This window comes from Sorex fumeus, unplaced genomic scaffold, assembly GCF_029834395.1.
Source record: "Sorex fumeus unplaced genomic scaffold, SorFum_2.1 ptg000054l, whole genome shotgun sequence".
Taxonomy (NCBI): domain Eukaryota; kingdom Metazoa; phylum Chordata; class Mammalia; order Eulipotyphla; family Soricidae; genus Sorex; species Sorex fumeus.
Window position 1 is genome coordinate 596,987 of NW_026606111.1, and position 27,554 is coordinate 624,540.

Below are 27,554 nucleotides of genomic sequence, written 5' to 3' on the forward strand. Positions count from 1 at the left end.
ACCTGCCCGCTGCTGCCACACATCCCGCTGCGCTCCGAGGGGGGCTGGCGGGAGAGCCGCGGCTGGCACTCGCCCTCGGCCCGCAGGAAGGAAGCGCCTGGGAGGGCACTGGCACGGCCCCGTCCCAGTGGAATGGTCTGAGAAGTTCTAGGAGGGGAAAGAGACCAACTTCCGAAACCACTCATCTCAGATAAAAAGCAGATTTATAAACCCACACAATCCTCTCCAGGTTCACGTGGCGTCTCAGCAGGAAAAGGCCGTTTGGGAGCTGGGCCCGGGGACCCGGCTCTTGGCTGGGCCCGCGTCGCTGGCTCCCACCCCCTGCTGGACGTGCGCTTCTGGGGGGGAGGGGCTGCAGCCCCGTGAGGGTGGGCGGGGGCTGCGCGGCGGCCTGCCCGGGACATCATGATCCTCGGGAGGACGGACAGACAGACACGGGCCAGGCGGGGCCTCCATCCTCCCCGGGCACCCGAGAGAGCGGGGGTCTGAGTCCCTTCACATAATTGATACGGTACCACCTGCTACAGGAATAATAGAAAATAAACACATCTGATGTTGGGGGTCGCCCGGCGTCCAGGTCCTGCAGACCCCCAGGAGAGTCTGCACAGCCTCTTTGGAATCTGGCTTCCCGGGGGGCTTATCCGTCTGTGTCGATCCTGTGAGCTGTGAGGGGCACAGGCAGCTCAGAGGGCAGGCCCTGGGCTGCTGGATGCCCCCTGCCCCCTCCTCCTCACCCCGGCCCCGAGGCAGGCCACTCACACTGCTTGGGTATCCGCAGCGCCTCGCTATCCTGGGCCATGACCTGGTGCAGGACGCCCCGGAACTGGTAGAGCACTTTGAGGTTCTTCTCCTCCCCCACACACGGGTCGTAAAACCCGGGCAGCCCGGCCTGGAACACAGGACGGGGTGAGTCAGGGCGGGATGTGGGGCTGCCTGGGCGGGGGGGACACCACCCCCCCAACACACACACACACACACACAGCTCGGCTCGAGAGCAAGTTTCTGGCCCCCTGCGCACCCCAAACCAAACCACCACAGGGAAGCGCACACATCTAGTCTTCTTCTCCCTGTCTGCTCGTAACCTGCCTGGCTGCCCCCCTGCCCCGTTCCTTACTGGGGGGGAGAGGGGGGAGAAGGGGGCTCAGGCTGCACCCCCCCTCCCACGCGGGGCTCTGTGCCAGGACTTGGCTACAGACCGTGGGACAGGCTGCCAACAGAGCAGAGTGGCCGCCAGGAGCCTCTTTTCCCACCAGAGTTCAACAGAAACCACGGGGTTGGAGTGAGCTCGCGGGTGGGGCCCAGGCCCCCTGCCCATCTCCAGGGCCTTCCACATGCGAGTCTCAACGGCGGCCCCCGGTCCCCAAGCCAAACCTCCGCGAAAGGACAAACAGTTCTCGAGACACAGCCCCTGCCCGAGATGAGGAGACGCGGCGACACCTTGGAGGCCTCGGTGAGGATGAGCTTCGAGTCCTTGACCAGGCACTGCAGGGGCACCGTCACGTCGATCACCTTCACCCGCTCGTTCTTCCTGCTCTTGTCGTTCACGAACTTCCCGTACCAGGCGTTCACGATGATGAGGCCTGAGGACGAGTCGAGAGGAAGGTGGGTGCTGCCGCCCACCACCCGGGGCCCTGCCCAGAGACCCATCCCCATCCCCACTTACCCATCCTGGACTCCTCCGCCTCGATGATTCTCCGCACAGACTCCTGCATCAGCCGCACCTGGGGGGCCAGGGGGCAGGGGGAGCACTCAGGGAGCACTCTGGGAGCACACCGCCCCGCCCCTGAAAGGCGAGGTGGGGTGCCGCAGCCCACGGGGAAAGCGAAGGCCCGAGGCAAGCCATGCTTACCGCGGCCTCAGCCTCCTGCTTCTTCTGTAGGATGTCGCTGGCCGTGCTCTCCCGATGCTTCTCCAGCTCCCTGCGAGACATGGTGGCTGAGCCCGGTGCCAGCCGCCACCCAGCGAACAGCCGGCTCGGGGCTCCAGCTGGCACCTCGCAGAGTATTCCCGAGCGTCTCCGGCCCAGCTGCTACCCTGCGGTTCTGCTCTTTCCTGGGGGGGCTGCCCTGCCAGCGTACCCCCCGCCCCCCCCCCCCCCACTGCAGGTGGTAGACATTCATCCCTCCCGGCACCTCAGGGGTCTCACATGGGTCACGCACCCCCGGCCTGCACCCCCCAGACCAGGGCAGAGCGGCGGGTGGAGAGCGGTGCTGGGGCCCGGCGGGGACTCACTTCTCCTTCTGGGCCCGGAGGTAGGGCTTGATGATGAGGCGGTGCATGGCGAAGTAGAGCACGAGGGGGCCCGCGGTGGCGTAGAACACGGCGCTGGGCAGCAGCTGGTCCGTCAGGTGGATGGGGAAGAAGTAGGTCTGGCTGGCCCGGTTCAGCCTGCAGGAGCAGATGACGCCCCTGAAGGAGGCCCCGCCACCGGGGCCCCAGGGCCATGCCCACCTGGGCCCCCCAGCCCTGTGAGTCTGGACCAGGGGGAAGCAGGGCCCCGGCCAAAGCGGGATGCCCGGGGGTGTCTGCACGGCAGAGCCAGGCCAGGCGCAGCGCCTGGCGAAGACTGGGTTCCGAGGTGGTGACAAACCTGCCACCTGACTTCGCCCGAGTCATCACCCCCTGGGGAGACCAACAGACCCATCTCCAGAAGTCCCCAGACACTCAAACTGCCCCCCGCCCCGAGCTGGAGTGAGAGGAGCAGGCCAGTCACCGGGAGGCCTGGAGGTCGGCTGGCACAGAGTGCCCGCACACAACTGTCCTTTTCGTTTCGTTTTTGGATTCTGGGCCACACCGAGTAGGGTTCGGGGACCGCGTGTGGCCTGGGCCTGAATCCCGTCTGCTGTGAGTAGGGCCCAGGCCTTGCCTGCCAGATATCAATCTGGCCGACAGATTTGATGCTCTGGGCTGGGGGACCTGCTGGGGCGCTGGGAGTGAACCCAGGTCGGACCAGGTGAGGCGAGTGTCCCTCCTACTGTGCTGTTGCTCTGGCCCCGGGTTCTCCTTCGGAAACTATGTGGGTCCCGAAAGCGCCGAGAGCCCCACCACTAAGGCCTTTGCCATGCAGGACAGCGCAGAGCAAATGCTGTTCCGCTGAGTGCTGGCCCCAGCTAAAGCATCTCATCCTGCTGACGGTGACACAGCAGGCGGACAGCAGGGGGGCAGAGGGCGCGAGACCCCACCAGACCAAGTGCAGCTCTGCACGCTGAATCCATGGTCGCTCCCCGGGACCACCACAAATGGCCCCCAAATAACCGGGTGGGAGGTACCTCCAAGCACCAGGGGATGTGAAAGAAAAAGGAGAGAGGGAGGGAGAGGGAGGGAGAGGGAGGGAAGGAGAAAGAGCGAGGGAGAGATGGTGGGAGGGAGGAAAAGAGGGAGGGAGAGGGAGAAAGAGGGAGGGAGCATGTGTTCCAGGGAGAGAGGTAGAGAGAGAAGAGAGGATGAGGACACACACAGTGGCCAGTCTGAAGACAGGCAGCAGGGAAGGGCCCGGCTGGGCTGTGGATGCCGGGCAGGAGAGTGGCCTGTGCTTTAGGGTCACACCCGCAGGACTCGGCTACTGTCTGGAGTCAAGGCTGGAAGGCCCGGCTGGGTGAGGACAAGGACAGCATGAGGGGAGGGGAAGGAAGGGAAGGGACCTGCCTGCGCCGGGCGCTCCCGGGCAAAGCCGCGTGTGGGCGCCCAAGTCCACGGCAGGAGGTGAGTGGCACAGACTACTGCGGAGGGACCCCATAGCTGGGGAGTAGCCAGTGGATGGGGGTCTCCGCGGGGACCCAAGCCCATGTTGATCAGAGTGATAACCAGTCACAGGGCAAGTGACTCCAGGCCTGATGGCAGAACCACAGAGCCAGGACTCAGGCCGGCTGGCTGGTTCCCAAGTGAAACCAAGTCGCGGGTGAGACAGACGAGACGACCCTGGAACTCCTGCCAAAGGGCAGCGACCTGGCTGACCCCACCACTCACACGAGCCTCATCCAGAAATTCATCTGTTGAAAAACTCAGGGACGCGAGTTCTGTGACTGAAATCTCCAGGCTCTCACGGGGTTTCGAAAGGGAGACCTTCCTCCACCTCCTTGTCCTTCAGGGAAGGCCCGGCAGCCAGAGACTCATCAAGTCTCAAAAGAGGTCAACAAGTCGCATCATTTCTTTTGGACCCTGTGCCAGGCTGAGTCTGGGGCGGGTGGGCCCAGGACCCGCCCAAACGGAGCCCCAGCAGCTGAAAACTTCCACACACCACACGAGCCCCTGCTCATACGAGCCTCATCCAGAAAGCAACATGCTGGTAAGCGGGTCTTTTGACCGAAACCTCCAGGCTCTCACGGAGTCTTGGGGGCTCCCTCATCTCCCCCGATCACCCCATTAAAAGTTCTGTGCTTCCTGGGGCGGCACCTCAAACTCTGCAACACTGATAAACCAGGGGCAGCACCTCGGATTGGATGGGATGCAGAGTGGAAGGCAACCAGCGCTCAGTTAACAAGACAGAAACACCAAAGGCTTAACCTGTGACAGCTCAGTAATCTTTTATACGAGAACCATACAGTGGCTCCATGGCGAGACACAACAATTTTTGCTGACTTCTAAGAAATGTTTCTGATCATTCTTTCAGCAAATTATTGATAATAAGCAACAGAAAACAAACTACTGAGAGCCTGCTATGGGGGCAGGCTTAAGGGGTGGCTGGAAAACTGGAGAGGTGGCGTGGTTGGTGCTGGGATACTGAATGCCTGTAACAGATCCTCAGGGACAACTTTTGTGTTTTTGTGTTTTTTTTTTTTTGCTTTTTGGGTCACACCCAGCGATGCACAGGGGTTACTCCTGGTTCATGCACTCAGGAATTACTCCTGGCCATGCTTGGGGGGACCATATGGGATGCTGGGAATCGAACCCAGTCGGCCGCATGCATGGCAAACGCCCTACCCGCTGTGCTATCACTCCAGGCCCTAAAGCTCATTATTTTTTGTCTTTTTTGGGTCACACTTGGCGATGCTCAGGGGTTACTCCTGGCTCTACACTCAGGAATGACTCCTGGTGGTGCTCAGGGGAACCATATGAAATGCTGGGAATCGAACCTGTGTTGGCCACATGCAAGGCAAATGCCCTACCCGTTGTGCTATCACGGACAACTTTGTGAACCACAGTGTTCATAAGTGTAAGGGGAAGGGAAAAACTGAAAAAGTAGGAAGGGAGGGAGGGAAGGAGGGAAGAAGGATGGGAGAGAGGAAGGGAGGGAGAGAGGAAGGGCAGGCTGGAAATCAATAGGGTCTGTGGCCACCAGAGCCCAGAGGGACACAGTGCCACCTGCTGGGAGGCTGGAAGTGCTGGGTGGGCAGGGCCAGCTCTGGAGTGGCCACCTGCAGTGACCCAGACTGACCAGGACAGGCCCGGGGGGTTCTCAAGCCTGCCTGTGGGCGTCAGTGTGGAGCCATCAGCCTGGCATCTCTCCTCCACTGGGCCAGGCTGGCACGGAGGCGCAGCTCACCCTGGCCCCCAGGAGGAGCGCGGTCCCACAGGAGGTTGGAGTAGGGGACCTGAGCACAGGCGGGCGGGGGGGAGACACACAGCGACTGGCCCAGGTGAGCGCTAATGCCCGGAGCAGCCAGGGAGAAGGCTGAAGTCAGCGGCGACAGTTCCAGCCCAGGAGCGCGGTTCTGAGGGGCAGCGTGAGGCCCTGGGTATGAAGGCGCCCGCTAGTCAGCGCGGCGCAGGAATGGGAACCTCCTCACTTCATCTATGTGTCCGCCATGAGCGGGTGGGGGGGCAGGCCCGGCGGTGCAGGAGGGGAGAGACCTGGGCCAGGAGGGACCGGAAGGTCTCCACGGCAGGTGACACTCATGCCGCCACGTCCCGCAGGGGGCAGGCGAGGGGCACATGTCCGTCTTACATGGAATGAAGGGGGGGTCCAGCAGCGAGGGAATCAGGGTGGGGGTGGGGGGATAGGCCAAGGGCTGCCCAGGAGGGCCGGCCACAAAGGCCCCCAAAGCGCTGCCCTGCAGTGGGGCCACAAGCCGTGGAGGGGTGTGGGGACACGAGCAGCCTGGAGACAGAGGAGGTGGGAGGGGCTGAGCCCCCTGAGGGAGGCAGTGAGCTGCTATGGAAACGCTCCGGGACCCAGGCAGGGACCAGTGAGAGCCACAGCCCGGGGCGCAGACTATAAGCCGGTCGACTGCTCCCCCAGCCGAGTGAGCCGGGGTCAGGGCCCGGGCAGGAAGAGGGCCAGAGAGGCAGGGGACAGGAAACGGGGCAGGCACTAGGGATGGCCCCAGCAGGTCCCGCTCACAGGTCACGGTCTGCACGTGCCTGGGCCCGGGCCCCACTTACTTGATCTTCAGAGAGACGCCCTGCGGGACCCCCACGCTGACGGCGGCCCCCAGCACGCTGTGCCTGGAGATCTTCCTCTCGGCGCCATATTCCACCACCGTCCCGAAGAAGCCGGCCCTGCACACAAACCCGTGTCAGCAAGGCACGGCCACCCCCACCCCCCCACCCGCGCCCCTCGCCCGTCACTCACTTCAGGGAGCCCTTGAGGCGCGTCTGCTCGTCGTCCTGGAACTTGTGCTGATAGCTGATCAGGGCGAAGGAGTGGGGGACCCCGAGCTGATGGGGGAGACGGGGACAGGCCGCTGGCTCCGAGGGGCCTCAGCTAGGCCCCGGCAGCCCGGGCCGCCCCGCGCCCGCGCCCGCCCGGCCCCGGCTCACCTGCAGGGCCAGGGTGAAGTGGCTGGTCTTGGTGTCGCGGACGATGCTCGTGTTCATGGCCGACTGGATGCCCCAGCGCCACTGCAGGTAGCCCACCGTGTTCTTGTCCAGGTTGCGGGCCAGCACGGTGGTGAGGCCCGGCCGCACGCCCCGCGCCGAGAGCTGCAGCGCACAGCTGGTCGTCACAAAGCTGGGGGCAGAGGCGGGCTGCTCACTGCTCCCCGCCGGCCCGGGCTCCCGTGCTGCCCAGAGCCTTATCCAGAGCCTTATTTAGAACCCCTTATCCAGAGCCTTATCCAGAGCCCCTTGTCTGGAGCCCCTTGTCCAGAGCCTTATGCAGAGGAGGGCTGGCAGGGGGCCCTGGAGGCGGCTTCCCTGGGAGCGCGCGCCACCTGCTGGTGAGAAGGAGTGGTGCCCGGCACAGCCCAGCAGCCGCAGCCCTGGGGGCCACTTTCCTCCCAACGTGTCATCACCCCTAAGCTCCGTTTTCCCACCCCCTCCCTCTGCCCGCAGCACCCAAGGACGGGGGCAGAGCCAGCCCCGAGCCTGTCCATCAGAGGAGCAGACCCAAGGCCCCCAGAAGGCGCCTCCCACCGTGCCCGGGAGCTACCAAGGAGCTGGGTGCAAGCACAGGCTGAGCTCGGGCGGGACGGATGGACAGTGACTCACTCCCACCACCATCACCCCGTGCTCTGCTGTGATCCCTAATTACTGCGGGGAGGAGTGAGAAGGGGTGCAGGGCCAGGGGCCCCCCTCACCCCCACCTGCACGGGCTGCACCCGCACCCACTGTCCACAGACTGGAGGGTAGGGCCCCGTGTCCCCCAGCCCCTGGGCAGCGAGGGGGCAGCTGCACATCCTGAGACAGAAGGTGAGGCCCTGGCAGCATCCCCTGTGTCCCCACGTCTCAGCAACCCACCAGGCACGGCCGGGCTGCGTGCGGAGGGGGCCGCTGGCTGCCCCCCACCCCCACCCCGAGGCACAGGGGTTCCCTCACACTTACCATCTGGGCGTGAGATTCCGGAAGAGCTTGAGACCAAACAAAGGTCCCTGGAGATCCCCGGCCCCAAATTCCAACTGTTGCAAAGAGGAAAGGAAAAGGAATGAGTGGAGGGAGGGGGACGAGCAGGAAGGGGTCTGGCGGGGGTCTCAGCACAGGGCTGGACACTGCCCAGCACAGTCAGAGGGCTGTGCTGCTCCTTGCAGAGCTGGGCATCCCTGGCCCCAGGTCCCCTGGGTGATGAAGCGTCATGGGAACCGTGGTTGGGCCCACTGGCCGCGGAGACTGGGCCTGAGCGGCTGTGCTCGGGCTTTTCTAGGGCTTTCTATCGCAAGCAGGTGCGAGTCCTATGCCACCATCTTCGCAGCGCCTTGACTGGATCCAGGGCCCCAGAGTGAGTTTGTTTTGTTTTGTTGCTGTTTGGGGGCCGTACCCAGCGGTGCTCGGGGTGACCCTTGGATACAGTGCCAGGAACTGAACCTGAGCAAGCTGTCGGTGAGGCTGGGCATCTCTGCCGTCCTCTCTGGCCCCGACATTTTTTTTTTTTTTTTTTTACATTTTTGGGTCACACCCAGCGATCAGGGGTTACTCCTGGCTCTGCACTCAGCAACCACTCCTGGCGGTGCTCAGGGGACTATATGGGATGCCGGGAATTGAAGTTGGGTCGGCCGATGCAAGGCAAACGCCCTCCCCAATGTACTATCGCTCCCCTGCCCTACGATTTGCTTCTTAATAATATTTTGATGATAAGGTGGTGTGGCCCAGAAGCACTGCCCTGATTGGCTGACCCTGAATGCTGAGCCGTGAGCAGATGCAGCCTCTCTGTCAGTTAATCCCTTGGGACTGTGAGCCGACAGCAACCAGGGCCGGCCCAGGGCCCAGCCATTGCACGATGACGGGCACTGGCCCTGGTCTCGATGTCCTTACCTCTCCCCAGCCCTTGGCTGAGGTGACCCGCCGGATGGCCAAGTTGATGGAGCCTCCGCCATTGCCGTTCTGGGTGGACAGGCTTCCCGACAGGATGGCTGTGTCGGTGGCGGTTAGGGGCGCCTGGGGATACAGGGGCTGCATGAGGGCGGGAAGGGCAGGAGGCGGCGCCCATGTCCTGCCCGGTGGAAGTGTTCACATTTTTCTTTGGGGGGTGGGGGGCACCAGCAATGCTCAGGGCTTACTCCTGGCCTCCCGGTGGTGCTCAGGGGACTGTATGAGATGCCAGGATCAAACCTCGGGTGGCTGAGTGCGAGACAAGCGCCCCCCCAAGCTGTGCGATTGATCCAGCCCCGGGTCTAAAGTTTTAAGAGCACGTTTCAGAGCCACAGTGTAACCGGGGTGACGCTGGCTGTGCGTGGTCGGGGTCCCCACTGGGGCTACCCAGGTGGCATGTGAGGCTCCAGGCCGATGCACTTGAGAATGAACAAGGCCAGGGGGGCGGCTCAGGAGAAGGCGACCACCAGGGCATCGAGCGGCTTCCCAGAGACCCTGCTGGAAACCACCCGCGGAGCCCTGCTGCTCCCCAGACCCCGACACACATGCAGGCTGCGAGAGGACATGGAGGCTGAAGGGCTGACAGCACACAGACGCCCTTAGGCCCTCAGCCCTGCACCCACAGGCGTGCTTAGCCCTCAGCCCTGCACCTACAGGTGCGCTCAGGCCCTCAAGCCCTGCACCCACAGACACCCTCAGGCCCCCAGCCCTGCATGGACAGACGCCCTCAGGCCCTCAGCCCTGCACCCACAGGCGCACTCAGGCCCTCAGCCCTGCATGCACAGATGGTGCCAGCCTCACCTCGATGGACTGGGAGATGTGCATCTTGTTGATCTCGATCTGCGGCAGGCCGCTCCCGGACACGTCCTCGTATTCCTCCTCGTATCGATCAAACAGGTCCGTGGCATCGACGCCGACACTGATGGTCCCCTGCACAGGAAACCAACTGTCAGCAGCCGTGGGGCACAGAGCACCGCCAGACCCCATAGCCAACCCAACTCTGGGCCAGGGGTCCCAACAGTTGGCAAGAAGGGCCGCCAGCCGCACACGCGCGGGACAGGCCGGGGAACGGCTGTGACATGCCCTGTGGGGCGGGCCGTGTGCAGGGACGGAGCCAAGGTTGGCTGTGTGCAGGCGAGTCCCTGCCCACTGCACCGCCTCTCTGGCCTCCGCGCACCTGTATCCCTCTCAGGCCCTGCTCCCTTCCAGTGGGCGGCACTGGACGGGTGACACAGGACGCTGATGAGGCACCACTGTCGCATGAGAGGCACAAGAAGACGGGGCTGGTGCCGGGGCTGAATCTGGGATCCCCCGTCTGCGTCTCGCATGGGGCTGCAGGTTGGTTCCCACACACACGCCCATTTCTGGGAGGAAACAGTTTTTTAATTTTGATGTATTTTTCCTTTTTGGGTCACCCCTGGCAATACTCAGGTGACTCCTGGCTCTGCACTCAGGAGTTACTCCTGGCGGTGCTCAGGGGACCATATGGGATGCTGGGAATCAAACCCAGGTTGGCTGCACGCAAGGCAAACACCATACCCGCTGTGCTATTGCTCCAGCCCCATTCTCACAAATCACAAATCATCCTGTTAATCATCGATTGCCTCGAGCAGGCCCCAGTAACGTCTCCTCCCTTTTTGGGTCACCCCCCCAGCCCCATTCTAAACGGTTTTATTTGTTTCTGGGTTTTTTCTTTTTTGGCTTTTTGGGTCACACCCGCCGATGCACAGGGGTTACTCCTGGCTCTGCACTCAGGAATTACCCCTGGTGGTGCTCAGGGGACCATATGGGATGCTGGGAATCGAACCCGGGTTGGCCACGTACAAGGCAAACGCCCTCCCCGCTGTGCTGTTACTCCAACATCATGGGAGAAAAGTTTACCTTTTTTTTGTTTTGTTTTTAACTCTGGGTCACTCAACCAGTGGTGCTTAGGGCTTACCCTTGGCTCTGCACTCAGGGGACCATATGGAAGCTGGAGGTCAAACCCAGTTAGTTGCAAAGCCAGTGACCTTTTTGCGTATAAGGCCAGCCCTGAAAGTATTTTCTCTTTGAGGAAGTTGGTAAATAAACTTCTGAGAGGTTTTCAGCATAATATTTCTCACGCAGGAGTGAAGTCCCATGGAACCCAGGTAATGCGGAACTTTGTGACCTTGAACTCTGGGCTCAACGGACCCGGGAGCAGAGATCCTCTGCCTGCTTTCCCTAGTCTCCGGTGACCCAGGAGTCACACCCATAAAGCACCAGGTAATTAGCACAGCGGGTAGGGCATTCGCCTTACACACGGCCAACATGGCTGACCCGAGTTCGATTCCTCCGCCCCTCTCGGAGAGCCCGGCAAGCTACCGAGAGTATTCGATATGCCAGACACAGTAACAACAAAGTCTCCAATGGAGACGTTACTGGGCCCGCTCGAGCAAAATTTTCTCATTGACCACTCTCCAGAACTCATGGCTGCTCCTCCCAGATGGAAGTATAAAATTAGGTCCCCATAACCATGCCACCGGACTCTGAGCCAGGCACCCCGGGGGGGGGGGGGATGCGGGTTAGAGCCCTCCCCACCCCAAGGGACCCAGCCCCAGCAGCCGACCTCCAGTACCCAACGGCCGCCACGTTCCAGGCCGCTTTCCTGACTGTCTGGCCGCGAAGCATCAAAAGACACTTCTACACAATTTTCCATAATTACCACACCATGTCTGATGGAGTTCAGACAGTAGGCAACAAATCATAGAGGGAAATATATAAATATATGCTTCTCGGAGAGCCCAGCAAGATACTGAGAGTATCCCGCCCACATAGGTAGAGCCTGGCAAGCTCCCTGGGGCGCATTCGATATACCAAAACTAACAGGTCTCATTCCCGACCCTGAAAAAGCCTCCAATCGTTGGGAAAGACAAGTAAGGAGAGGCTGCTAAAATCTCAGGGCTGGGATGAGTAGAGACATTACTGGTGCCCGCTCAAGTAAATCGACAAACAATGGGATGACAGTGATCCGGTGACATAGTACGGATCAGCAAGCAGTTGGGAAAACCACGTGATTTTAGCTTTCTGGGTGGCATTTTGGGTCATACCCGGCGATGCTCAGGGGTTTCTCCTGGCTCTGCACTCAGGAATTACTCCTGGTGGTGCTCAGGGGACCATATGGGATGCCGGGCTTCAAACCCAGGTCGAAGGCAAACAGCTAACCCACTGCAGTATCGCTACAGCCTGATTTTAGCTACTTTATTTTCTTTTATTTTTGCTTTTTGCTTTTTGGGTCACACCCAGCAATGCACAGGGGTTACTCCTGGCTCTGCACTCAGGAGTTACTCCTGGTGGTGCTCAAGGGACCACATGGGATGCTGGGAATCGAACCTGGGTTGGCCGCGTGCAAGGCAAACGCCCTCCCTGCTGTGCTCTTGCTCCAGCCTGATTTTAGCTACTTTTAACAGTGTCGTGCTCCAGAAGTCAGGCTGGAGGAGCTAACAGCACGGCCCCGTGGGCAAGACAGCACAGCAGAGAGTGGCCTGGCCCGGGTGGGTGGGCACAGCAAGCAGGGTGGTGGGCGCGGGGGAGCGTCCCTGCTTCCCTGCTGAGTTCTCAATGGGACACACCACTGTCACCTGCCATCGGCCGAAACTTCAGGGTGCCTCGCTGCGTGGTCTGACTTTCCTGTCTCAGAAAGTCCTGGAAGCAGTAAATACTCAGCAGGGTCCCTGGCACGCCGGTGACTAGCCTCAGGAGGAGCCGCCCCTTAGAAGCTGCCCCAGGACCGTGGGGAGGCACCTGCCTGGCGCACAGCCCACCCGGGTTCCACCCCCAGCCCCCACACTGTAAGCCCCGAGCACAGCCAAGCACGGCTCCCAAACAAGCCAAGAAAGGCTGGAGGCCCGTGAGCCCCGAAGCAGAGCAGGGTGGCTGCCGGGGATGGGCGCAGGCCGCCAGCCACCGAGCTGACGGGGCGTTTCTGGGCACATTTCCGAGGAGTCACGGATGGAGGCCCACAGCCGCTCTACCTCTACAAGGAAATGACCTTGGGAACATGCTCTGCCCAGGCACAGCGTTTCTTCTCTATGTGCCAAGACGGGTTTGGCTCTTAACTGCGCCTCACTGCCCCCTTCAAGTAAAAGGCTCCCCTGGGATGGGGGGATAACTGGGGACACTGGTGGTGGAGAATGTGCACTGGTGTAAGGTGGGTGTTCGATCACTGTATGGCTGAACCTCAAACATGAAAATTCTGTAACTGTAGCTCATGGCGATTCAACACAATAATAATAACAATAATAATAATAATAATAATAATAAGCTCCTAGAAGAGGCAAGTCCAGCTTCTAGAGGAAGGCTGGTCACACGGGAACTTGGCAGGAAAAGCAGAGGAACCTGGCGAGGACCCTGAGACGGTTCCCGGCTGCCGGGATCCTGGGCTCGAAGGCCTCCTCGGAGGGACCCGCACCGCAGCCACCCCCAGACAAAATCACTAGAGGCAAGAGCAACCCCGGGTCCGGGCGTCACCCACTCCCGAGCCTGCGTCTCTCCAGCACTGCACACCTCGCTCTCCTACTCAAGGTGCCAGGCTCCTTGGAGGGCAAGAGATGGGATGCCCAGGGTCCACGGGGAGCACCAGGGCTGGACCCCGACACTGACCACACGGTGCCAGGCCTACGTGGTAAGGGCTGGACACTGACCATGCGGTAAGGGCCCCTCTTAGCGCTGTATCGCCCCTGCCTGCCTGACACTGATTCCTGTCCTGCCCAACAGGGACTGTCTGTGCCAGGTCGGGGCCGGTTCACAGGGTGAGGGCCAAGTCGACTCGAGCCCAGCACTGTGGCAACTCCCTCGGTTTCTCGGTCACAAATGACAGTGGGTGAGGGGTACCAAGGCAGGAGAGACAGGACAGGTGAGGCGCTGGCCCCCAGAAGGCTGACCGAGGTCCACCCCTGGCACCGTGCACCAGAAGTACCCCAGAAGGACCCCTGGGCAGTTCCCCCCCCCCGCCCCCAATGACTTTCCTAACTGGACCTTCAGTTGCCAAGACTAGAGCGTTGGTTAAACCGATTGAACCAGAAACCAGCGGGCGTGGTGGGCGGGCACGGTGGGTGAGAGCTGGCTGCCCACGCCTGGAGGAGCCCCTGGGCACCCCCCCCCAGCAGCTGGCCCGGTCACCTTCACGCATAGCAGCACTAATGGATGCCAGAGGCTGCCTCTGGCCCGGGAGACCAGGACACTTGCCGTCACCCCCGGGGCCTGTCCCCGCCAGCCCAGGCGCCCACAAAGCCCTGTGGCTCTGCCTCTTCCCTCCCCTCCGGGGCACCCCATTGTCGCAGGACCCCAGCCAAGCCAGGCCCCCACGTCCCACCCAGGGGTGCTGCAGCTCAGGAAGCCACCAGGTGTGAGGCAGGAACGGCAAGATCCTGCCCACACGGAGAGCACCTGCTGCATCCTCTCGCTACCCAGACAGACGAGCACCTTCTGATGAGCACCTGGGCCCGGCGGCCGCTGGACGCTCACGTGGCAAGTTTCCCCACAGACCAAAGGGGAAAGGCAAGGCTTGTGTCCCAGGGGTTGGGGAGTTTGAGGGTCACCTCACTGTGCCATAGTTCCTGGGATTGTCCCACAGCCTTGCCGTCTCAGGTAACAGAGACCCCGGAGACCCTGTTCAAGGCCGAGAAGACAGCGTCGTCCCATCGTCACAGCAGCCAGGGCCTCTGTGCTCCGGGTGAAAGGCTGGGTCCCCTCAGGGCTCAGAAGTTTCCGGCACATTGTGGTTAGCACACGCTTTCCAGACCAGGGCAGCAGCCTGCTGGCCGCCCTGGGACGGATACTCCAGACCCCGACCACTGTCACCCGGCATTGCTGCCACCACCTCACGGGAGCGCTGCCCATCTGGGGGCATTACCCATCTAGGGGTGCTGATCGGCTAGGGCGCTGCCACCTGGGGGGTTGGTGCCAACCGGGCGCCACTCACCTTGGGGTTGGTGCGCTGCTGTAGGCGTCTCTCCTCCCGCTCTCTCTGCAGACGCTCGAACTCCTCCCTGATCTCTGCGGGCGTCCTCCTCCGCTCCACCACCTGCGGGCAGTCGGGGAGAACATGCTCAGGCCCCTCGGGCCTCGGAATCTCGCCCCCCTGCCGCCCCTCAGCCCAGTGGGCAACTGCAAGAGTCCGGGAGGCCCCATGAGGGGCCTGTTGAGGGGAGAGATGGGAAGAGGCTGCAGGGACCCAGCCCTGAGCGTCCCCAGGGTCCCTAGTGTCCAGGACGGCCAGCTGACTGCAGGGGCCACACACTGGCCCAGCTGGGCTTCCCCCAACTCGCAGGGCCGGCACTGAGCCTTTATCGGGGACCCCGACTCCACGGCACGTCAGCACCTCGCAAGGCGGCTTCCATCCCACCCGAGCTCTCGGCATCCCTGCCCGGGGCCACCAGGAGCCGAAGGCTTCTGACCACAGTGGACGGCACACAGGAGGACAGAAGCCTGGGCGCAGGCGAGAGCCTCCAGGTCCTGATGTCAGGCTGAACAATCCTGAAGTCTGAGCCAGTCTTCTTTTTTTTTTTTTTGCTTTTTGGGTCACACCCGGCGATGTTCAGGGGTTACTCCTGGCGGTGCTCGGGGACCATAGGGGATGCTGGGAATCGAACCTGGGTCGGCTGCGTGCAAGGCAAACGCCCACTCCGCTGTGCTATCGCTCTGGCCCACCAGTCTCTATTTTGAACTAACCTCAGAAACGTTCGCACTGCACTGCCCAAGAGTCACTGCAGGTGCTATGGGCATGTGTCCCATGGGTCACCCGTCACACTGGGAACCCGCCTGACTTTGGCACCGAGAGACCGAGAGGCAGAGCAGACTTGGGATCTGCCCCGTGCCACCTCTATCCTGAGGGTTGGGCCACCTGCTGCTGCCATCCCAGCCCGACCATATGAGAGCCCCCAAAGTAGGTGGCGCCCTGAGACGGGTCAAGGGGTGGAGACACGTGAAGGATGGGCGTGTGCACTGGCCGGGGGCCCAGGCCTGCCCATTCACTGCTACCCACTCGGACACCACACGGCAGGTGCCAGGCTGGACATGGGGCCATCTCAGCCTTGGTGACCCTGCCAGAGAAAATCAAAGGGTCTTGATGGTGAGAAAAAAAAAAAAGGCAGGAAACACGGCCAGTGTTTGACGAAATCTGGGAAGTACTTTGCCTCCAGCACCGGGACAGCTGGGCCCGTGGCGGCTGGGGGCAGGGAGTGGTCACTAGCGCTGCCCCATGGGGCAGGATTTCACAGAAGAGCCGCATGCAGCGGCAGCTAAGCGCCGTCAGCTAAGACCTGAGGCGTCTCATCAAGATCTGGGGAGACAGCGTTTGCTTCTGCCACTTGGGGGTCACCCCTAGTGGAGCCGGGATGGAACCCCGGCCCCCTGCACGGAAGTCCTGTGCTTGGGGGGGCTCTTCTCGCAGCCCCTCCTGGGAAGCTTCAGTGACAGACAGAAGACAGAGTGCTGTGCCACCGTGCTGCCTGGCGAGTCCTACGGGGGCCACTTGACTGTCACAGGGCTGCCGTGGGGTGCGGGGGCAGAGGCCGTCCCTCCCCGCGCCCTCAGAATCAAGCGCACAGACTCTGCAAAGAGTGTTGGGGAGAGGCAGGGATGCAGGGGTCCCAATAGGACACCAGGCTCCTTGATGGGCGCACAAATGCTTAGCACTAATGGGTCACAAGGGGGTCGGGTGGGGGCTGCTCCCAGAGGCCCGAGGTATGGGGCGAGATAGGGGCGGGCCAGGAGTCGGTGCCAAGGGCTGGCTCCTCGGATGCAGCTGGGCACCTCATGGGACTCAGCCATGCCACCACATCTGAGCTCTCAAGACTGGACTTCTGGGGCCTGGAGTGATAGTACAGTGGGGAGGGCATTTGCCTTGCACGCGGCCGGCCCCGGTTCGATTCCCAGCATCCCATAGGATTCCCTGAGCACCGCCAGGAGTAATTCCTGAGTGCATGAGCCAGGAGTAACCCCTGTGCATCGTCAGGTGTGACCCAAAAAAAAAAGACTGGACTTCTGTGCAATGAGACTGCCTGCCTTTTGCTGGCCACAGCCCCACGGTGGCCAGAACTGGAGGGGACGTGGGGACAGGCCTGTCTTGAGGTGCCAGGACCCAGTGAATGCCGACGGGAAGGCGAATCGCCCACGGAAACGCCGTGGGCAGAAGCAGTGAGGGAGATTTGGTGACAGGGCTGAGACTGCGGGTCTGCCCGTGACAAAGTGAGTCTCACGACCTCAACCCCGAGGCGCCCACCATGCCCGCCATCACATGGCACATCTTTGTGGGGGCCCGGGAGGGCATAGCCTGGCCCAGTGGAACCCGATCACCCACCTCCCCCACAGGAAGCCCAGATGCTGCGACCACTGAAGGTCCCAGGCCATGCCCACCCCCACGCCCAGGACACCACAGGCCGTGACTCCCTCAACAGCTCGGCGCTTACCTCCCACCCTTCCATCTCCAGGCCTCTCTTCCCGTAGATGTCATAGATGGCCCTGGTCTGGGGGTCACTGAGCACTGCCAAGAGAAACCAGACATGAGCGTGACATGAGCAGCCAATGGTCCCCTCCTGGCTCAGCCAGCCTCCCCCAGAGTGGGGACGGGGCTTTCTCCTGTCTAAGTGACAGGAGGACAGAGGTTCTGAAGGGGACCCAGACTGGGGCTGGAGTATACAGCAGGGAGGGAACTTGTCCTGGCCACAGGGCACAGGTCCCAGGCAGTGGCCCGAGCTGGCTGGGCAGTGAAAACGCCCTCTGGTGAAAAGCCGCGGCAGAGCACTGGCCCTCACATTAAGATGGCTCTTTATTCGGTAAAGAAACCTATTATCTAAAGTTTGGTCTTTAATTGGGGGTTACTTACTCCTGGTAGTGCTCGGGGGACCTTAGGGGATGCAGGGGATTGAACCCAGTTTGGCCATGTGCCAGAGCCCCGCCCCCTTAAATGCTGTTGCTGAGTCACAGCAAGGGGGACCTGGAGAAGCGAGTGCGAGGTTGGACTTCAGTGACACACGGGACGGCACCGTGACCTCTGCGTTCTCGCTCCAGCCTCGCACAATCATTGTCACTGTCCTCCTGCTGTTCATCAATTTGCCCGAGCAGCACCAGTAACATTGTGAGACTTGTTGTTACTGTGTTTGGCATATCGAATATGCCACGGGGAGCTTGCCAGGCTTTGCCGTGCGGGCGAGATACTCTCGGTAGCTTGCCGGGCTCTCCGAGAGGGGTGGAGGAATCGAACTCGGTTCGGCCTGGTCCGCCCCTCACATTAAAAATGTCTTATTAAAAAAGCAGTGGCGATGGGCCTGGAGGGACAGCACAGTGGGGAGGGCGTCTGCCCTGCACACAACTGACCTGGGATCGATCCCCGACATCCCATATGGTGCCCGAACACTGCCAGGAGTGATTCCTGAGCGCAGAGCCAAGAGGAAGCCCTGAGCATCACTGGGTGTGACCCAGAAAGCTAAAATACAAACAAAAACAAACCAAAAAAACACCCGTGACTGCAGGAGACAGCTTGGCAGTCAGGGTGCGTGCCGGGTGCCGTCTGATCCCGAGCACCTGAGGAACCCCAGCACTCCTGGGCAGCAGCACCTCAGCAGGCCCGGCCGGCTGAGTCATCAGGGCCCCCCTCAGAGCTCCCAAGCACCCCTGGCAGGGCCCCTCAAAAGAAACACACCCAAGTGCCACTGCGGTCCAACATTCATAACCTAAAAGCATCAGGAGTCTCAGTCCACAGCACAGAGGCACCCCAGGAGCTCATGACTCACTGGCGCCACCACTGGCTGTTTCTGGAACTTCCACCCAACAAGCTCGGGCTGACTCCTGGCTCTGGGCAGGGTCCACCAGGATGGCCATATGGGATGCTGGGCATTAAACCCGGGTCAAACGCCCTACCCACTGTACTATCTCTCTAGCCTCTATTTCTCGAACTTTTAGACGTCCCAGACACACTGGACCTAAGTGATTCTTAGTGTCTAATAAACAACAGATCATAAAACTTTCTTTCTCAAACATAAGGGCATAAAAATTGAGATTCTTTAACTCTACCTCCTATTTAGTGTTCTGAAAATCTTTTTTCTATGGCAAGATAGAACTTTTTCCTACCCGGAGGCAACAGAACTGGCAACATCATGTTCAGATTAAAAAACAAAAAAAAAACAAAACAAAAAAACCCGAATGGGGCCAGAGTGATATGCGGGGGGGGCGGGAGGGGTGTCGGGCCTTTGATGGGGTTTGACTCCGAGCACCACCGGGAGTGATTCCTGAGGACAGAGCCGGGAGCCAGTTCTGAGCACTGCCGGGTGTGGTCCCCAAACCAACATCCCCCAACAACAGAACAACTGCTCTCGTGCCCAGTCCCGAGAGGGGGCAGCTCCTCTGTGCCTGGGGTCTCTAACCCCGTTGCCCCACCCCGCTGAGAGCTGGTCCCTGCATGGCCAGAGACCAGGACCCCGCGACGCGCCCCCCCATGCGCACCCTCATAGGCCTGGTGCACGGCGGTGAAGAGGCGCTCGGCCTGGCTCTTGAGCTCGGGGTCCCGGTGCTTGTCGGGGTGGTAGAGCATGCACAGCCGGCGGTAGGCGGCCTTCAGCTCCTCGGAGGTGGCCTGCGGAGACACAAACCCGATTAGAGAGACTCGGGGTCACTGAAATCCTGTCACTCTGCCACTTGCACTGCATCTGCTCTCTCCCTCCGGGACACGACAGAGCCCCGCGTTAGTACTTGCGCACGGCCTCTCCCCCCGATTAGGTGACCGATGCTGCACAGGGACAGCTGTGGGTCTGGCTGGGAAATGCTGCTGCCGGCGCTGGCGACGGGAAGGACGTCAGGAGACGTCGCCACAGAGAGCGCGGAGACAAGAACACTCTGTATTGGAAACGCCGGGCGCCGAACCGGCTGCTGACGAAGGACACACCGTCGATGCCCGGCCTTTCAAATCGGAGACAGGAAAACTTTGAACAACGAGACACCGGGCCGGGAAACGGCTGGACATATGGGAGCCTGGGTGAGTGCCCAGCACCGCAGGGGGCCCCTGAGCAACGCCAGCAGGAGGCCAGCACCCCACCCCCTGCCCAGCACCAGCCAGAGGGGGAACCCAGAGAAGATGAAGCTGACAATCCCAGACCATCAGAAAACCAACGCACGCCTCTAGCTCAACTTTTAAACGGTACCAGGGGGGCCGGCGATGTGGGGAGGGCGCTGGTCTCGCCACGGCCCGTCAGGTCCCGAGCCCTGCCAGGAGTGCTCCCTGAGGGGCTGGAGCAATAGCACAGCAGGTAGGGCATTTGCCTTGCACGCGGCTGACACGGGTTCGATTCCCAGCATCCCATAGGGTCCCCTGAGTACTGCCAGGAGCGATTCCTGAGTGCAGAGCCAGGAGTAACCTCTGTGCATCACCGGGCGTGACCCAAAAAGAAAAAAATAAAAAAGAGTGCTCCTTGAGCTTGGAGCCAGGAGTGCTCCCTGAGCACCACCTGGTGTGGCCCCAAACAAAGAGACTTATCATGCCTGTACACACTCGGGCTACTGAGCCGCGCTGGTGCAGGCAAGACCCACGCCAGGAAATCCAAGTGTCGCCACCAGCAGGGAGAAGGCATGGGGCAGTTCTGCGGGGACAGGGTTTCGCGGCCCGCGCCAAGGTGCAGGGGGCCAGACTCACCCAGCGCCCCACCCCCTCCAGGCCCTGAATCTCTTAATTTTCACTTTCATGAAGGTTTTCTCACTCTCATGTCCCAGCGGGATACAAAATTTTTGCTTCCTTATTTTTTTCTTGGTGGTGCTGAGGGGGATGTTGGGTCACACCCCAGTGAGGCTCAGGGCGAACTCCTGGCCCTGCACTCAGGAATTGCTCCTGGCGGGGCTCGGGGGACCACACGGGGAGCCAGGGATCAAACCCAGGTCGGCCGTGTGCAAGGCCAGCGCCCACCCGGCTGTGCTATCGCTTGGGGTCCAGACCCCGATTCTGAACTGCTGACTTTTCCTTCTGGTCTCCTCTTCCAAGTATCCCCTCCTTCCTCCAGGCCTGTCTGGCTGGGACCCCCCCGGCCCGGGCACTGCACTGTCTGTGGGGTCCAGCAGCTCCCCCACTGACCAAGGCGATGGAATCGCGGCATGTGAACGGGCCTCGAAGTTTCCTCTGGAGCGTGTGCATGCGTGTGCACACGGGTGTGTGTGTGGGTGCCTGAGGTTTCACTGGCTGGTTCTCTGATGAATTGCTTCTGCGAGAGCCCAGCGAGCAGAGAAGCGCGAGGCTGTGAGGCCGGGACCGTCCACGTGGCCAGGGCCACCGGCACTTCCCCCCGAGTCCAGGCTCAGAGCCTTCCCGGTTCACTCTGGCCAGAGAGAACCCTCCTGGGTCGAGACCAACACCAAGTCCCAGTGATGCTCAGGGGTGTTACTCCCGGCTCTGGGACTCGGACCCTGGAGGGCGGCAGCCAAGACAAGCGTCCCCACGGTGCCATCCCGCCTGCTGCTTCCGGGCCTGAGCTAACTGGCTGAGCTCTGCCTGTCCCATTTGCCCATCACTTCACAGAGGTCGGACACATGCTCCCTTTCCTGGAAGGCCGACGGCGACCTTGTGCCCGTGCTGTCCAGGAAAGAGACACGGCCAGGGCTGGCACTGGGCAGCTCGTCTGTGGCCATTCCAGGTCAGACCCCAACAGTGACTTAAGCCACACGCAGAAAAGCGCTCTGGAGCCCGATTCACGGAAAGGCATGAAGGGGCGACACCCCATGACACCCTGATGTGATGTCAGGGGGCCTGTCCCCGGGGCCGGTTGGGCAGCACCCTCGAGCCCTCCTCTTCCATCCCTGGCAGAGTTGGGCGCGGAGGGTCAGGCCCAGCCGGAGACGCCGTGAGCCCGCTGACACCAGACTGCAGAGCTCCGCACCGCCCCTTCTCTTAATTTGACTTTTATGGTTTCCGGGACACGCCCAGCGGTGCTCAGGGGACCACAGCAGGGTCTGCTGGTGCCAGGCGAGTGCCCCGCCTTGGGCTGCATCCCCCTGTCCCCAAGGCTGACCATGCGCCCGGCACCTACCAACCTGAAAGGGGTCTCTCAGGACACGGTGCCCCCCTCACCTCAGAGCCAAAAGAGCAGAGCCCGGCCACCAACTCACTGGGCATTGAGCGGGACGTTTCTCCCAACGCCCCCCGAGGTGCTCGAGGCCTGAACTCACTCTCCAGCCGGACGGGCTTGCTCTGAAACTATGGGCACAGCCAAACGTGGGGGGGGGGGGGTGACAAATGCTAAAAAATTACATCGAAGAGGGCTGGAACGACAGTTCGGTGGCAGGCCCTTCCTGCACACAGCTGACCACACTCGGTGCCCCGCATCCCGTATGCTGTTCACTCACTCATCTCTCTTTTCCTTAAAATTCGGAGCCACACCGAGCAGTGCTCAGGGGTTTCTCTTTGCTAAGCACTCAGGAATCACTCCTGGAGGGCTTGGGGTGCCGGGGACTGAACCCGGGTCAGCAGGCTGCGAGGTGAGTGTCCCCTGCTGTCTTATTACCGCTCCAGGTCCCCGTTCACTCGTCTCTGAGCTGTCTTAAATCCTAACCCCTTTTCTGGTTTATGGGCTACACCCAGGGGTTATCCAGGCTCTGCACTCAGGAAATTACTTACTCCATCCAGGCGGTGCTCAGGGGACCATATGGGATGCCGGGGATCAAACCTGGGTCGGCCGTGCAAGGCTAGCACCCTAGTCACTGTACTATCTCCCCAGCTCCTTACGTCCTTTCTCAAACAAGGTCGGGTTCAGTAAAATACAAAAGCGAAGAGGAAAGCGAAGTGTAGTCAAAGGCAACAGTGAAATTCTGCAGCCAAGCCAAACCTTCACTGCTCTGCTTCTGAACTTAAGGCAATGCAAGCACTTTCAATTCAGCTCTCTCTGCGAGAAGAAAACACCCAACGGTCTTCTGGCCAGTAGCGCGGAAGCGGGCATTCCACGTTCAAGAAGGAGCATCGGCCGGGAATGCCCAAATGCCCGAAGCTGACAGGCAGCAATTACCTAGAGCTCCTTCAAGAAAACTCAGTTTCACCTCCAACATCGTGGTGCTGGCCAGTCACGACCCTGGAGCTGGCCAGGGGTCTGGAGCACAGCACAGTCATCCCCCAGCACCCCACAAAGCCGCCTGCATCCCAGACACCGCTGTCCCAGGGTCTTCCTGGGCCCTGCTCCAGCCCTCCACTCAGATCCAGCTCCCAGGGGTGGGGCTCAGGACAGAAACTGTCCTTTGGCAGGGAACTAGCCCAGAACTACAGATTCTGAACCCAAAGCAGTGTGCCGGGAAGGCAGACGCAAACGTCCACCCGTGATCTGGGACTCAGGTGATGCCCGAGCAGGCAGGACGCCGTCCCCAAGGGCCACACCTGCACCTTTTTTGCTTACGATTTGCTTATGATTTGCCCAAGGAAGAGCACTGGTCAGTGCGGGCAGGATGCCAACCTCCGGCATTACTTCCTCCCCCTCCCAACACCCTGCCCCCCAGCAGGGCCTGTCCCCACATGGGCCTGGGGGTGCTGATGTGCCCCAGAACCAGCCCCGAGGGTGGCACCGCCAATGGTCTGAAAATCCTGCTTTGAACGGCGGCCACGCAGCCTTCCCGGACACCCTGGGATGGGACAGCTGTTCCGTGTTGCACTTTGGGGGGTCACACCTTACAGTGCTGGGTTTGCAGCCTGGGCCCATGCATCCTGCTGCACACACAGGCCCCAGACTGATGGGTGAGACCCCCCAGCTCGGAACGGGGCTGCTGACCCGCCTTCATGCTCCAGTTAAGCCTGAACAGAAGAGGGGAGGGAGAAGGTGGACCTGGGTTCAATCCCAGCATCCCACGGGATTCCCTGAGCACCGAGCCAGCAGCCAGCCCTGAGCACCTCTGGGTGTGGCCCCAAAACAAAAACAAGGCCCGGAGGTGGCTCAGCAAGACAGGACTTGCCTGTCTTGGCAAGGCCCTGGGTTCCAGCTCACTCGCTTGCTCTCTCTCTCACACTCAATTCGCAGCCATCAGGCATCAGCTGAGCAACGCCCAAGCACACAGCTCCACGCCCGGGGGTGAGCCCACAGGCCAGGGCTCCTTGCCCTCTCCCAACGCTGACGAAGCACAGATGGACCGACCGACCAACCAACCGACCGACCGACAGACAGACAGACAGACACACACACACACACACACACACACACACACACACACAGATACACGCTGGGAACAGGAACAGCAGCTGGCACCAGGCGGGCACCACGCCGCTCCCTGGGGAGGCGTCACAGCGCTGGCACTGCTGATGTGTACGGCAGGATGGCTGTTTGGGGGTGATAAGACCAGGCGCACACGGCGCAGCCACCACAGGCGAGAAAAACACAACTGCCAGGTCTGGGCTCTTGAGGGGCCGGGGATCGAACCCTGACCTCACGCATGCAAGGCGGACACTTGGCCACCCAAGCCGCAGCCCCGGCAAAACCCCAGATGTTCTCCCGAAATTTGCTTTTGCACTTGCTTCCCCAGAAGAGCAGAATCCGAGGCAGGACACAAGAAGGCTGACCGCCTGGGCCGAGGGGCCCTGCTTGGGGCAGCGAGCACGAAACCCGGAGCCCCCACAAAGGTGCGGCCAGAGATGGAAAAGGAGCCAGCAACTGAGAGATAGTACAGCGAGGAGGGCGTCCGCCTTGCCTGTAGCTGACACCCTGCACCCCATATGGTCCCCCGAGCCCTGCCAGGAGTGAGCACTGAGCTCAGCCCCGAAAGCGCTGGTAGCCCCAAACCAAAACGAAAGAAAACAAGAATCCATAGAAAGTACGAAGATTCTTCTATACTCTCTATGCAGAGTATGAAGTATAAAAATTTCCTCTGACCTATGTGACGAAATCTCCAAATACATTTTTAGGGTTTTATGGGGGGGGGGGGCTGGGAAGGATGGGGGCACACCTGGCAAAACTCAGGGCTAACTCCTGGCTCTGCGCTCAGGGATCACTCCTGGTGGCCGCCAGGGGAACACATGGGATGCCAGGGACCTGAACCCAGGCCAGCCACCCGAAGGCCCCGGTCGCTGTACTCTCTCTCCAGCCCACCAAGTACATTTTTGGAAATCTCTGATGAATTCGATTTTGAAACCCTGATATGCACCTGACTAGGCTCCATTAGACGCCCATGACCCCACCCAGCAGGGGACAGACGGCCCCCTGCTTCGAGATTCCTGCTTCCGGCGGAACCAGGGGTCCTGCCCAGTTAGTTCCTTAAGGAAGAGGATTCGACTGGACATGAGAAGATTTAGAGGCCGCTGGGGCGATCCGGCCTTGCTCAGGGTTGAGGGGGGACTTCGTGCTGTGGGGAACAGAGCTGGGCTCGCACGGGCACGACCTGGCCTCCTGCTCTGCCCGCCCTCACCCCGGCCAACGCCAATCTTTATTTCTGTTTTGCTTTTGTAGGCCATATCTGGTGGTGGGTGCTCAGGGATCACTTGTGGCTGACTCGAGACCGTATGCGGTGCCGGGGATCAAACCTCAGACAGCGTGGGCAAGGCAAGCGGCCCCAACTCATCATCTCTGACGACCCGTGTCACTCCGCCACTACAGCGCCGTCATGCTCCTCACTTAAGCCACGTCAAGTGGAATCCCTGCTTCCGTGACAGATCTCAGCTCCCACGCATGGAGTTCTGCAGGAACCTGCGCATTCCAGCGGCGAGGACCGGGCACCTCCGGTCACTCTCGCAGAGCCCCTGCCGGGGACAGCGGCCACACAGCACTCTCCGGAGCCCTTCTTTGACTCGACCCAACCAGGCCTTTTGTTCTTTGCCTTGGGGCCACTCAGGGCTCATTCCTGGCTCTGCTTAGGGATCACTCCCGGCGGGGTTCAGAGAACTCGAGGGGACACTGCAGGCCCCAAAGCTGGTTGGCCGCAGACAAGACACGCAGACTAAGCCGCGTCAGGAGCTTCTGGAGAGGTGAAACAGGGCGCCATCCCGGCCAGGCAAGGAAGGCATTGGCACAAGGGACAATTCCTCGGGATTTCACCTCGGACCACATCGTGGATGGGGTTTGGTCACCGCCCAGGGCAACACTCCTAAAACCCCAGCCCCGTCAGTGTGCGCCTCTGGCAGGCCTTGCCGGGGGCTTCGGCCAACACAAGCCAAGCCACTCGGGAACTTTCCAAACATTCACAGATGTTTAAGGCCCTACGGGAACCCAGCTAACCACATGGTATGGGGGTGGGGGAGACAGACACGGGCTGGCTTCTGTGGAGTGCCTCCTTCCTGCCAAGGATGTGCCCCACATGGTCTGGGACCGGAATGCCAAGGCCCGGGTTCCATCAGCCGCCCCTCCTGGGCCCTGGGGTCGCCAGGAATGACCCCTCTCCCCAACTCCACAGAACTGTTAGTGCTTTACATAGCCGCATCCCGAGCAGTTGGGAGTTTTTTTTTTTGGGGGGGGGTGTCAGTGCTGGGACCCACTCAGAGCCTCGCCCTCACACAGTGGACCATGGTGTTCAGGGGTCATCCAGCGCTGGGGCTCGAACCCAGGGCCTGGCCCAGAACCTGCATTGCTCTGCCACGGGACCCTGGAGCACCCCTCCTAGAGCTGGCTGGGAAGTGCAGGGGGCTCCGTGGCCAGCCCCCAAAACCAGAACAGCGGGAGGGAGTGGACTTCACTGGGGGGAGGGGGGGAGGCGAGGCGAGGATGTAAGGAAGGACCCCCGCCTCCACCCTTACCGAGGGAGGGGTTCTGCACGACCAGCCCTCCCGGACTCTCCTCTGCCCCGCCCGGCCCACCTGGGAGCTTCAGGGCCCCTCAGGCCAGGGGGGCGGCAGGAAAAGCGAGGGGGGCCACACGCGCGCCCCAGAGGTCAGGGCTGGGCTCCGGGGTCAGGCCGGCTCCTGCTGTCCCGAGTGGCCTCTGTCTGGGCGCGTCACTTCCTGGCGCTGTGCCTCAGTTTCCTCGGCTGCACGTTAGGGACGGCAGAGACCGCCCAGGCTGGGGAGGGGCGGGCGCCTGGGCCAGCCTCGGACCAGTGTCCACTCGGCCCCGCACGGGGGTGGGGGGGGGAAGCGCCGGCTGCTTTCCACGCGCGCGGAACCGGCGCTCCCGAGCCCCGCACGCCGGCGGCCGGGGGCGTGCGGGCAGCGGCGGGCTAGGGAGGGCCGGGGCCGCGCTGCCCGCCCAGCTGACCTTGGAAGCCTCCCTGCCCTTCAGGCGCCCGCCCGGCGGCGTGGCTGGCCCGGCCAGGGCGCCCCGAGCCCGCCGTCCCGCGCGCCAGGCGTGGGGTGGGGGACGGGACCCCCGCGCTCCGGCCGCGCCCGGGGCGCCCCGCGGCTTCCCCGGCCGGCCGTGGGCGCCGGCCCCGGAGGCGGCCGCGGACAGCGGCTCGGGCCGGACCGGACTCCCGCGGCCGAGGCCCCGGGCGGGTCTCCGGGGGGCGCCGCGCGCCGGGCGGCCTTGACCTTGATGCCCAGACTCAGTTTCCCGAGGTCAGCCGACGCCGCGGCCCGAGCCTCCCGCGGCCCCCGGCGCGCGGCCGCCGGGCGCAGCGGACAGCGGGCAGCGAGCAGCGGGCCGGGCCGGGCCGGACCGGGCCGGGGGTGCGGGCGGGGGCCGCGCGCTCGGCGGCGGCGGCGGCGGCGGCCGCGCACGTCGGGCGGGGTCACGCGGCCCCGCGGCCCGGCCCGGCCGCCCGGAGCCGCCCCCGCCACCCGCGCCCGGCCCGGCCGCACCCCCCGGCCCGGCCCGAGCCCCGCCCGCCGCCCGCCGCCGCCCTCACCTCCCTCCGCACGTTCAGCAGCGAGTAATAGTCCTCATTGTCCAGCTCCTCCTCGCTCAAGGCCGTCGCCATCTTCGCGACCTTTCACCCCGCCAAACCGGCGAGGCCGCGCTCAAGAGGGCCCGGCGCGCCGC

General features: G+C 62.1%; 1 protein-coding gene across 1 annotated transcript; it reads right to left on the minus strand.

Moving 5' to 3' along the window:
- Positions 1-370: 370 nt before the first annotated feature.
- DNAJC11 (DnaJ heat shock protein family (Hsp40) member C11) lies at positions 371-27,554 on the minus strand. Its single transcript, XM_056124961.1, has 16 exons — positions 27,421-27,554; positions 19,144-19,273; positions 17,112-17,185; positions 14,624-14,725; positions 9,484-9,612; positions 8,626-8,748; positions 7,702-7,775; positions 6,700-6,889; positions 6,512-6,597; positions 6,322-6,438; positions 2,233-2,388; positions 1,850-1,919; positions 1,664-1,721; positions 1,438-1,580; positions 760-889; positions 371-663 (listed from the first exon to the last, which is right to left on the minus strand). The coding sequence occupies exons 1-16, from the start codon at positions 27,490-27,492 to the stop codon at positions 638-640; spliced, it is 1,680 nt and encodes a 559-aa protein (XP_055980936.1). The 5' UTR covers positions 27,493-27,554; the 3' UTR covers positions 371-637.